General features: G+C 40.1%; 1 protein-coding gene across 2 annotated transcripts in view; it reads right to left on the bottom strand.

Moving 5' to 3' along the window:
- Nucleotides 1–13,342, bottom strand: part of fndc1 (fibronectin type III domain containing 1) — a 197,833-nt gene that overhangs the window by 91,450 nt on the left and 93,041 nt on the right. For both annotated transcript variants that reach the window (XM_063056028.1, XM_063056027.1), the window contains 3 exons: nucleotides 3,040–3,228; nucleotides 2,672–2,770; nucleotides 484–607 (listed from right to left, as the gene is read on the bottom strand). In XM_063056028.1, the coding sequence (XP_062912098.1) occupies nucleotides 484–607; nucleotides 2,672–2,770; nucleotides 3,040–3,228 (412 nt within the window). The remainder of the gene's footprint in view (nucleotides 1–483; nucleotides 608–2,671; nucleotides 2,771–3,039; nucleotides 3,229–13,342) is intronic.

Below are 13,342 nucleotides of genomic sequence, written 5' to 3' on the forward strand. Positions count from 1 at the left end.
TTTCCTCCAAAGATGTACTAATTAGTAGGCTAATCGGTTATTGTAAATTGTCCTGTGATTAAACTGGTGTTAAGTGGATAGATTACCCTGGACAGCGAGACTGGCCGTAAGGGCCTGTTTCAAACTGTATCTCTTAACAAAATTAATTACAAAGGTGGCAATAGAAGTTCTTATAAAGCAGCCACAGAGACACAGTAGATCAGTACAGCATTGCATAAGTTATCCACGTTGCAACAAAAGAACTCTCTGTAGGTCTGCTAGACTTTGGTTTTAAGGCATTGTTTTTAGTCACCTTGATCATCAAAAACTCACACAAAGTAAAGAAATATTAATTAGGTACTCACTTCAATAGTTTTCTTTTAATAACCAACTGAGAGTTAAATAGAAGGTGACTTCTTTCATCCAGCACAGACAGAGAAGCCAACAATAAATCCACATAATGCAATCAAACTAAATATTGCAATTTATTATGCAAAGACATACCTGTCTGTGGCCATGCCAGGATTCTTTTCTCTTTCAAGGTCAGGATCAACCCACATAACAAGCACAGACTGTGGACTCATAACTCGAACTGTTATGTCTTTGGGCTCAGACAAATTAATTGTTTCTAAAACAGGAACAGTAAGAATCACCCAGTCAATACTGTGACTTCTCAATGTTTCAAACTTTTGAGAGGATGCAGTCAAATTCAATTCTCTGAAAAAAAAAAGATATTGCAAGAAACAAAAAAATTGTACCACTGCAATTATTTGGGAATTATGACCCCATCTAAACTATATAATGAACTTCTAAACAGAGCTTCCAAGTTGTGGAAATGAATGGCAAAACTGTGTTGGAGTAATATTGATCATTTTATTATTAACAATGATGTGAAGTTCAGCTGGTACATTGATTTCTGCAGGAGGTAAGGTTTTGGAAAAAGCAGATTAACTTACATAACTACTCCTTTAATTTTTTAAAAATATTATGCACCCACATTTAATGTATATGTCAGCCATAGGCTCACACAACATGGAAACAAATCTTTCAGTCCAGCATATCCATGAGGAATATTCACAATTATCCTACATTAATCCCATTTTATTTTCCCCCATTCTCATCAACTCGCTCCACGCTCTACCACTCACTTTGACATGAGAGGAAATGTACAATAATTAATGTACCGTACTGCATGGCTTTGGTATGCGGGTGACAATTGGAACACCTGGAGGAATCTCACACAGTCACAAAGAGAACAAGCTCCATATGTGGAACATTCCAGACTGGGATTAAATCTGAATCACTGGAGTTGTGGAAAGCAATTCCATTATGGTTCTACCATACAGTCCTTACCTTGTTGCTCAAGTACAGAAAGAGCTGAATTTCTTCCTTAGCTATCAGTTCTTCAGTGAGGAAAGGGAATTGTGTGTGTGACTACTCAGCACAGATGGCCAGAGGGTGGGGCTGCCTTGCTCCTCGCAAAACTGAGTGGAGGATTTCAGTGGGTAAAAGGAATGAGCAAGGTGTGGTCACCAGGATTCACTTGGGGTTTCAACTTTGATAAAAGTTCTGCATCATAACTACTCCTCCTATTTTTTTTCCCAACATGTGTTGACAACGGTTCTGTTGTTGCCACTTATAATTCATCTTTATTTCTTTATCTTCACCTCATCTTGGCCTTTCTGACCACATCTCTTTAATGTTAATCCCAGCACATGGACTGCTGCTGAAAATCGAGAAACCAGTCAAGGGGACCATCACAGGAATAACATCATGAAGGATTCCACTCTTCCTGCTCATAGACTGTTTGTTCCAATTCCATCAGGGAGGAGGTTACATAGCATCCACACCAGGACCACCAGACCCCAAAACAATTACTTTCCCCAAGCACTAAGACTAACCAACACCTCCACCCACAAACTCCATCACTATTTTTTATTTCCCGTCAGTCGCTCAGCATCACTTTATGGACATACAATCAATCTGTGTTTTTTATTATTATTGTTGTGTTCATTATCTTCTGTGTTTTTGTGTTGTATTGAATCCAGAGTAACAATTATTTTGTACTTCTTACACTTACGTAGAGGAAACAATTTTAAACCACAATTACATCCATTTGTAATCACTCCTGCCCTTCCCTTCCTTATTGACATCACCACATATCAAATACAGTCCAGTTTGCCCAGGGTCTTCCCTGTATAAAACTGTTAAAACTGCTAACTTCCCAACTCTGATTACAGATCAGTGATAAGAAATGATAATTCAAGTTCTCATTGAAAGTTTCTCAAAGTTGCCAGCTAATAAATGTTGCTCACAAAGTAAGTAACCAGCCTCGGCAGTATGCCACAAATTCAAGTGAGAACAATATATGAATAGAAAAATACCAGGCTAACTTCACTGCGTGAAGAAATGCTTGAAAGAAAGAAACACATTTTGTAATCTGTTTCCATGTGGAAGCCTCAAAAAATGTCAGAATAGGCAATACTACTTTCTGTTTTGGCAATATATAATCAGTTTTGCAAGACTATAATTTTAGAGCAACATACTAACATTTAAATTAGATCAGTCTTTCTTCCAGCTCTCTTCCCAACAAAACCAATATATCTATTCATTTTCACAAATCACTCTGTCATTGCAGTTTTTAGTATCAATGTTACTTAACTTTCCACTTACAATGAATAACCAAACCTACCTGGCACTTTGCGTTTTGCTGGGGCTGCTCTGTAAATAGTTTCCCGCTGTCCCAGGGCACCCCTTGCACGTGAAGGTATTCTAGACTCTGGATCAGGAACTGTTGAAATACAGGCACAGAAGTACATAAAATAAACTCCATGGGAAAGAAGAAACTTCATTTGATTTTTTTTTTGAAGTACAATGGTTTCATATATACAACTGAGAAGCAACTTTCAAAACTGAAGCTCATTGTTACAAGTACATACTTCAGCAGCTTTTGCAGCATCAAAGCTGAATTTCTACTCCAAAATGCAAAATTACAATGCCCAAGGTATCATGTTGAATCATCACGAGCCACATTATGAAAATAATACAACAAAGACCTACCAAATCTCTGAATTGCATGTCGTCTTTGTTCTTGTGGATATGGTGCATATTTCATTCTCCTGCCACTGCTCCTATAACCAGGCAAATAGCTTCTTACTTGAGGGTTACGGGGTGATCTCAACTGACGTGAAAACTTATCATCAGAAGTTCCCATGAGCGGATTCTTTGGTCTTACTGGTAATCTCCTCCCTTCAAAAAGAGATGTTTGACATTGTTCAGATGAATTACTTCTTGATGAAATCTGTTAGTTTTGAGTTAAATTATAATCGTCAGTATTAATTGCATTCTGTAAGGTTAAACAAGCTGAAATCAGACAAGTCTTTCAGGAAGCAAGCAAGAACTTAAACAGGAAAGCAAGAAGGCCATGAAATGTCTTCAGCAAATAGGATTAAAAAGAATCCCAAGGTGTTTTATGTATATATTAAAAATAAGAGGGTAATTAAGGAGAGAATAGGACCACTTAAAGACAAAAGAGAAAATTTATGCCTAGAGTCATACGAAATGGGCCACATACAAAATGAATACTTCACATTGGTACTCACCAATGAAAAAGACAGTGAGGATAGCAAGATCGGGAAAAGAGAATGCTGGTATTTTAGGGTGCACTGACATCAAGTAGGTGTTGGGCTTCTCCAAGCAAATTAAGGTGGATAAGTCCAAGGCTATTGAGAGAATTGAGACTGTAGATTGCCAGGCCATGACAAGAGACGTCCTAATCAAGTAAAAGGCCCAGAAGACAAGAGAAGGGCAAGCGTGACAAAACAGGAAATTATAAATCATGAGTCTTACAACAGTGGTAGGGACAATATTAGATAAGATTCTGAGGGATAGGACCTATCCACATCTGGAAAAGTATAAGATTATTAGGGACAGTCATAGCTTTGTTGGGGATGGGGGGAGTTCACATATAACCATATAACAATTACAGCACGGAAACAGGCCATCTCGGCCCTTCTAGTCCGTGCTGACTGCTTACTCTCACCTAGTCCCACTGACCTGCACTCAGCCCACAAGCCTCCATTCCTTTCCTGTCCATATAGCTATCCAATTTTACTTTAAATGACAATATCGAACCTGCCTCTATCACTTCTGCTGGAAGCTTGTTCCACACAGCTACCACTCTCTGAGTAAAGAAGTTCCCCCTCATGTTACCCCTAAACTTTTGCCCCCTAACTCTCATCTCTTGTCCTCTTGTTTGAATCTCCCCTACTCTCAATGGAAAAAGCCCATCCATGTCAACTCTATCTATCCCCCTCATAATTTTAAATACCTCTATCAAGTCCCCCCCCCCAACCTCCTATGCTCCAAAGAATAAAGACCCAACTTGTTCAACCTTTCTCTGTAACTTAGGTGCTGAAACCCAGGTAAGATTATAGTAAATCTTCTCTGTACTTTCTCTATTTTGTTGACATCTTTCCTATAATTCGGTGACCAGAACTGTACACAATACTCCAAATTTGGCCTTACCAATGCCTTGTACAATTTTAACTTTACATCCCAACTCCTATACTCTCACAAACTTGATTGAGTATTTTGTGGAGATAACTAAGATGATGAAATAAATGTACATGGTACCTTTAGTTTAGATGGTAGACTAATCCATGAAATTAAGACAAATAAAATCTATAGAAAACGCATAGGATTTAGTGGTACAAAGCATTTGTGAGTCTGAATATATCAAACTAAGCTAGCTTTCAGGTGTAGAAAACAATTTGGAAGGTGAAGCAATGTTGACTAATGTTGCAGGTGTCTTGGGTATAAAAGTAGGTGAGTTTCAAGGACAAGACTTGGAGTACAACATGCAGGTTTGATCTCCACATTTAACAACAGTTGTGCTCGCAGTGGAAACAGTGCAGAGAGGTTCACTTACTTGCTTTCTGGAATGAAGGGGCAGATGTATGAAGAAAGATTGAACAAGTTGAGGCAAAACTCATGGGAGTTAAGAAGAATCTGAGATGATCTTATTAAAATATTGATGATTCTGTGAGGGACTGATGGAGAGACCGCTGAGAGGGACTGGCAGAGCTAACAACAGGTACAGTTGCCGAGAGGCTATTTGCCCTTGTGGGGGTATCTGAGCGTTTTGCTTCAGATTAAGGGTTGTCTATTTAAGATGGACACGTGAAAGAATTTCTTCTCCAAGGGCCATAAACTTTCAGGATTCCCTTCATCAAGAAATCACTGGATATATCCAAGGCAGATATATTCCATAAACTGCAGAAGAGTAAGCAGGTTTGGGGAGGGTGATAACTGAGGCCTGGAGTGATCAGACAAAATGGCAGAGCAGGCTCAAGGGTCTGACTGTTTTATTCCTGCTTCTGCCTCTATGTCCTTAGCTATATCACATAGGCAAATTACAAAGCTGACAGACTGGAGATCGCATTTAACAGAGGTTTTTTTTGCAAATGGACATCCTACAGAACATCCCCCAAGCATATTAACTTCAGCTTCTGCAATTGGTGGTAATCAGTTATCGGAGACAAAGCTGAAGTACATCTTTCAATGTAGCTATGTGTGTATGCATAAACAATGTGTATGAGAGAGAGAGGGTACAAAGTCAAACATATTTGCATCAGTCTCTATATAAATTGCTGGCAGTGGGCAGATGCATTCAAGAGATAAAAGCATTTCCTCAATTACAATGACAACACTCTTTATGTTCCACTAAGCATATGGTGAGAATTAGTGTTTTTCTTTGATATGGTAAAATAACTCAATGAATTTTTGATGCATTTTCCCACCAAATAACCACAATTTTCTGAATGTCCTTATCTATCAAAAAAAAGCATTGGTCAGAGTCAAAACTAAGGAAGGAGACACAAAAACTGCAGGTGGTGGAATCTGGAACAAAACACAAACTTCAGGAGGCACTCTGCAGACAAGATACCATCTGTGAAGGCAAAGGGTTGGTCGACGATTCAGGCTGAGATCTTGCGTCAGGACAGAGACTGTGGACAGCCACGAGCCATCATAAAGAGGTGAGGGGAAGCAATGAGATGGGCTGCTAGATGAGAAGTGAAACCAGGTGAGGTGGAAGATGAAGGGAAAATGGAATCAGGTGGGGAAGCAGAGGCTGGTGATAAGTGAAAATTGATATGGAGGTAAAGAAAACACAAATGGTAAAAAATTTAAAAGATAGATTTTTGCTCAAAACTCTGAGGATTCTGGGGAATGAATGGAAAACAAATTGTTGAGGGGAATTGAGAGGAATTATGCCATGGTGAGAAATAGCATGGGATGTTCAAAGCTCAGCATTCACTTAGCCATGGTGCCTCATGCATATCAATGAATTGGCCTATCCATTACCGATTCACTGTGGCTGGATCCCAACTACCTGGAAAAAGCAATGTAGCAACAAACCAAGGCTTTTCTCAAAGCACCTCACAAATCTGTGACACTACACTGCTGTTATCACATTTCTGCTGGGCCAAGTCATGGCTCATTTTGGTTCGGAAATACATCAAGCTTGTATCATCACTGAATGAGAATCCTGGAGTTGCCTTCCAGCATTGTATAAGTACATTCATCTCAATGACTCCAAAACCACTGCTCACTGCAAGGATGGTTGCAATGGGCATTAACAAAAGCCCTGGCTGCAATATCTGTGAATAAATAAAACACTTACACTCAACTATAACCTGAATGACAGGAGATTGCACTAATTTAATAACCAAATCTGTGCCTTCAAAGAATTCATTACTTGAGGGATGAAATTTAAGAGCAGGGAGGTTAAGCTGGAACTGCACAAGGTACTGATGAGGCCGTATCTGGAATATAGAGCATGCAGTTCTGGTCTCCTTACTTGAGCAAAGACATATTGGCTTTGGAGGTGGTGCAGAAGAGGCTCCAGAGATGAGGAGGTTAACCTATGAGGAGAGATCAATCGTCTAAGACTATACTCATTGGAAGTCAGATGAATGAGAGGGGATCTTATACAAACAATTAAAACTGTGAGGGGGATAGATAAGATAGAGGTAGGAAAGTTGTTTCCACTGGTAAGGGAGCATAGAACTAGGGGCCATAGTTTGTAGATTCAGAGGAATAGAATCAGGATAAAGATGAAGAGAAACTGCTTTTCCCAGATGGCAGTGAAGCTGTGGAATTCTCTGTCCAGGGAAGCAATAGAGGCTATCTCATTGAATATATTTAAGACCCAATTAGAATAGCAAAAGAAATAAGAGTTATGGGAGAAAGGCAGGTTGGCGGAACTGAGTCAAGATGTTATTGAATGGCTGAGCAGACTCGACAGACCAGATGGCTTGCACCTACTTCAATTTTTTAAGTTTTTTGTATGATTCAATTCAAACATATAGAAAGGTATATGTGGCATTAGCAAAATTATCAACAGATTAATTTGATATTAATTTGACCTTAAAGTATCTCTTCCCACTTTAGCCAATTATTCATTCAAAATTGTTATATACAGTTTCTATACTGGCACTTAAAATATAATGGTATTAAATAATGTGGCATAACTGGGAAAAACATTTCAATACTAACCTTTCAAAAAATTCTTTGTATGTGCGAAAAGAGTTTTGGATAACCCAAATACTTAGGTTGGAAATCTTTCAGTTCCACATTATCAGCAATGGCTGGGAGGGGCAGGGAGTAAATAAGAACTATGTGGAGCAAAATCATGAACACATTTTTGACAAATGTGTTTATGATTAAAATACATAATGCAGAGTAAACGTTTCCCTTAAAATACAAAAGATAAAAACAGATGAGCAACTTCTGGCTTGATACTTTTACAAATCTAAAATGTACAAGGATGGTGATTTTTGTATAGCATTGAACGGTAGTGTACAACATAAAACATCCTAAAGAGTGGTGTATTATTTTGAATATTAAATCACTTTTCTATGTAACGTGCATTTTACATATTTCAATTACTTTCTACACAAGGTGAGTAAAATGACCAATCATGTATAATTAAACAAAATTACACTCATGAATTTCACAGAAAAATACTCAATTTGACAAAAAAAGCAGTAGTTAGTTTACTTGTGTATTTTTTTAAAAAACTTGGTTCTTCTCTCTTCTCTAATGGTTTAGCATCCAAAACAGCAATTCATCCTCTCTCAAATACAGGCTCCAACTTCCAATTTCACATTTCCTCTCATTACAATGTTGCCCCGTTGGCAACTGTGACATCTGCTGCCAAGGCCCAAAGCTCCAGCACGTTATCCCCAAATCTTACTGCTTCTCTATTTTCATAGAACGCTACCGTATAGGACAGGCCCTTCAGCCACGATGAAGTGCAGACCAAATTAAGCGAATGATGCCTAATTACCTCTATTCTTTCTGCCTCCACATAGCCCACAGTCTCTGCATACTCGTGTGTCTAACTGCTTCTTAAACTCCTCTTTTATACCCATTTCCATCAACACTTCTGGCAGTACATTCCAAGCACCTCCATGTTCTGTGTAGAAAAAGGTTTGCCCTGCACCTATCTTTTGAACTCCACCCCCCCCATGCTCTGTGTAGAAAAAAGTTTGCCCTGCACCTATCTTTTGAACTCCACCCCGCACCCCCCCCCCCTTCACCTTGAATGCATGCCCTCTAGTATTAGATATTTTGACACTGGGATAAGGATACCAGCTGCCTATATCTGTGCCCCCACAATTTTACAAATGTTTATCAAGTCTCCTGCCAAAGAAAACAACCCTAGTTTGCCCAACCTCTCTGTATAGCACATACCCTATTATCCAGAACTGGTAAACCTCTTCTGCACCCTCTAGTTTGTTTCACGTCCTTCCTGTAATGGGGCAACTAGAAATGAATGCAATTCTCCTGATGCGGCCAAAGTTTTATAAAGGTGCAACATAATTTCCTAATTTTTGAACTGTGTCTCAACCAAAAGCAAACATACCATCTGTTTTCTTTACAACACTATGAACTTGTGCAGCCACTTTCAGGGAGTTATGGACTTACACTCAAGATCCCTTTTCTTTTCAAGATGCTCCACAAAAGCCTGTTTGTCAGACACAGCTCACAGTTATCTACTCTAATGTCTCCTGATATAGAACATTAGATTTTATTTCAAAATGCTCCTGTTAAGATCTTTAGGATGAAGTTGTGAGCCAAGAGGGAGAAGTGTCCATTCCAGCATAATTCCAGAGGACCAGAGCAGAATATTATGTGGAAATGTACTGAAATAGTACCAATATGGATTTTCTTCACTAGAAAGGAAATAAACTAGGACAGTTATTAAAGCAAGCCTATGGATCACTTACAGAATGTTTCTCCATTGTCAGACTTTAACGTGCTGCCTCGTTTCCCCATCCTCCAACCAAAAAAATGCCATATTTATGCACAACCGGGATACAATATTGAATTGTAAATATACGTACACAAAGGAGTTAAAATTTGAATCAGGATAGGCTGCTACAATAATGAAGCTGATGTACCTCCAATAAATGTAGAGTATCAGTGAATGTAAATCAGTAACTACGAGGGGTGATTTGATAGGTTTGTGGCCTAAGGTAGAAGGAGTCAATTTTAGAAAACCTAACACATGTATTTTTCAACATAGTCCCCTCATACGTCTACACACTTAGTCCAGTGGTCGTGGAGCATACGGATCCCTTCTTTGTAGAAGTGGTCCATAGCTGGAGTGATTGATAAGTTTGTGGCCTAAGGTAGTAGGCGATGAGTTATTAACTTCAAACTTTCTGCATCATCAAAGAATTGAAATGCATGTGCATGTAACGAGAGCGTCTTGGACCTCCAGGTGGTCCATAGCAGGGGTGATTGGTAAGTTCAGGGCCTAAGGTGGAAGGAGATGAGTTATACCGCTCTCATTACATGCACATGCAGTTCAACTCTGTGAAAATGAAGAAAGTTTGAAGTTAATAATTCAGCTCCTTCTACCTTAAGCCACGAACCTATCAATCACCCCTGCTGTGAACCACTTTCTGGAGGTCCAAGACACCGACTTCTACAAAGAAAGGATCCGTATCCTCCACGACCACTGGACTAAGTGTGTAAATGTAGGAAAAATAAATGTGCCAGGTTTTCTAAAGTTCACTCCTTCTACCTTAGGCCATGAACTTATCAATCACCCCTCGTATGCCAAGTGGCAATTTGGGACCAAACTTGAATCACTGAAGGATGCTCGACAGCGGTGGCAGGGCTTGAATACTATCACCTCCTATAAAGTGAAACCAAGCGACAGAGGTGTCAACAAGGTTTCACACCCAGGTGAGCTCAGTTCTTTTTATGCTCGCTTTGACTGTCAAAACATCGAGGCACCTTCACAAACTCCCACAGGTCCTGATGACCCTGTGATCTCAGTCTCAGAGCCCAACATGAGAGCATCCTTCAGAAGGGTGAACCCACAGAAAACATATGGCCCAGCCAGGGTACCTGGCCGAGTCCTAAAGACCTGTGCTGTTCAACGGGCCAGGGTGTTTACTTAACCTCTCACTCTGGCAGTCTGAGAAAGCCACCTGCTTCAAGCAGGTTTCAGTTATACCGGTGCCGAAGAAGAACATGGTAGCCTGCCTCAATGACTATCGCCCAGTAGCACTTACATCCACTGTGGTGAAGTGTTTTGAGAGGCTGGCGATGAAGCACATCGACTCACACCTAAGAAGTGACAAGGATCCACTCCAATTTGCCTACCGTCACAACAGGTCAACAGCAGATGATATTTCATTGGCTCAGTACTCAACCCTAGGATATCTGGACAGTGAAGGTGCATGCATCAGGATGATCTTCATTGACCTCAGCTCTTCACCCCTCCAAACTAATCCTTAAGCTCCAAGTCCTCAAACTCAATACCTCCTTTGCAGCTGGATCCTCTACTTCCTCACTTGCAGACCCCAGTCAGTTCTATAAGGCACTCATGAGACCAAGCTTGAAGTATTGTGTGCAGTTTTGGGCTCCTTATTTTAGAAAGGATATACTGACATTGCAGAAGATTCATGAGAATGATTCCAGGAATGACAGGATTACCGTATGAGGAAAATCTGGCAGCTCCTGGGCTGTATTCCCTGGAGTTCAGGAGAATGAGGGGGGATCTCATAGAAACATTCCAAATGTTAAAAGGCCTGAACAAATTAGATAAGGCAAAGTTATCTCCCATTGTAGGGAATTCTAGGACAAGAGGGCACGACTTCAGGATTGAAGGACGTCCTGTTAGAACTGAGATGCGGAGAAATTACTTTAGTCAGAGGGTGGTAAATCTGTGGAATGTGTTGCCACGAGCGGCTGTGGAAACCAAGTCATTGGGTGTATTTAAGGCAGAGATAGATAGGTTCTTATTTAGCCAGGGCATCAAAGGGTATGGGGTGAAAGCAGGGGAGTGAAGATGACTGGATGAAGTGGATCAGTCCATGATTGAATGGTGGAGCAGACTCAATGGGCTGTATGGCCTAATTCTGCTCCTGTATCTTATGGTTTTATGGTCTTATGATTGGCAACAACATCTCCTCAATAATCACAATCAGCACAAATGCACCAGAAGGCTCTGTACTTAACCATTTACTCTACTCGCTTTATGCTTGTGACTGTGAGACTAAGTACAGCTCCAATACCATGTCTAAGCTTGCTGACGACACTGCAGTCTTTGACCGAATTAAAGGTGATGATGTATCAGCATATAGGAGGGAGACTGAAGATCTGCGCGGTGCCACAACAGCAACTCAATATCAGCAAGACCAAGGAGCTGATTTTGACTACAGGAGAAGGAAACTGAAGGTCCATGAGCCAGTCCTCACCAGGGGATCAGGGGTAGAGAGGGTCAGCAACTTTAAATTCATCAGTATTGTGATGTCAGAGGATCAGTCCTGTGTCCAGCACAAGAGTGCCATTACAAAGAAAGCACGGCAACATCTCTACTTCCTTAGACATTTGCATAGATTCGGCATGTCACCTAAAACTTTGATAAACTTACATAGATACAGTGGCATGCAAAATTTTGAGCACCCCAGTCAAAATTTCTGTTACTGTGAATAGCTAAGTGAGTAAAAGATAACCTGATTTCCAAAAGGCATAAAGTTAAAGATGACACATTTCTTTAATATTTTAAGCAAGAAAACTTCATTTCCATCTTTTAGAGTTTCAAAATAACAAAAAAGGAAAACCGCCCGAAACAAAAGTTTGGGCACCCTGCATGGTCAGTACTTAGTAACACTCCCTTTGGCAAGTATCACAGCTTGTAAACGCTTTCTTTAGCCAGCGAAGAGTCTTTCAATTCTTGTTTGGGGGATTTTCACCCATTCTTCCTTGCAAAAGGCTTCTATTTCTGTGAGATTCTTGGACCGTCTTGCATGTACTGTTCTTTTGAGGTCTATCCACAGATTTTCGATGATGTTTAGGTCAGGGGACTGTGAGGGCCATGGCAAAACCTTCAACTTGTGCCTCTTGAGGTAATCCATTGTGGATTTTGAGGTGTGTTTAGGATCATTATCCTGATGTAGAAGCCATCCTCTTTTCATCTTCAGCTTTTTTTACAGGCAGTGTGGTGTTTGCTTCCAGAATTTGCTGATATTTAATTGAATTCATTCTTCCCTCTACCAGTGAAATGTTCCCCGTGCCACTGGCTGCAACACAAGCCCAAAGCATGATCGACCCACCTCCGTGCTTAACAGTTGGAGAGGTGTTCTTTTCATGAAATTCTGCACCCTTTTTTCTCCAAACATACCTTTGCTCATTGCAGCCAAAAAGTTCTATTTTAACTTCATCAGTCCACAGGACTTGTTTCCAAAATGCATCAGGCTTGTTTCGATGTTCCTTTGCAAACTTCTGATGCTGAATTTTGTGGTGAGGACTCAGGAAAGGTTTTCTTCTGATGACTCTTCCACAAAGGTTATATTTGTGCAGGTGTCACCGCACAGTAGAACAGAGCACCACCACTCCAGAGTCTGCTAAATCTTCCTGAAGGCCTTTTGCAGTCAAGCTGGGGTTTTGATTTGCCTTTCTAGCAATCCTATGAGCAGTTCTCTGAGAAAGTTTTCTTTTTTTAAAATATAATTTTTATTGAGTTTTCAAAAAGAATACATGAAAAGATAATATCTACCCTCCCCCCTCCCCTTAATCCTCCCCCCGCCCCATATAAAGTCCTACCTAAAAAAGAAAAGAAGAAAAAAAAAGAAGAGCCGCCTGGGTATTAGAAGGTTTCCACATGCTCCATGGAATTCAAAATAAATTTGGTATACTTATTCGTTACTTTCCCCAAGGGACCAAGATCTTTATCGGAGCACTTAAATATGCCATCCTATCTTTTGTAAATAAGGGCACCAAATATTCAAAAATGTTACATATTTATCTCTTAAATTATAAGTAATTTTTTCGAGTG

Source organism: Mobula hypostoma, chromosome 8, assembly GCF_963921235.1.
Source record: "Mobula hypostoma chromosome 8, sMobHyp1.1, whole genome shotgun sequence".
Classification (NCBI taxonomy): Eukaryota; Metazoa; Chordata; class Chondrichthyes; order Myliobatiformes; family Myliobatidae; genus Mobula; species Mobula hypostoma.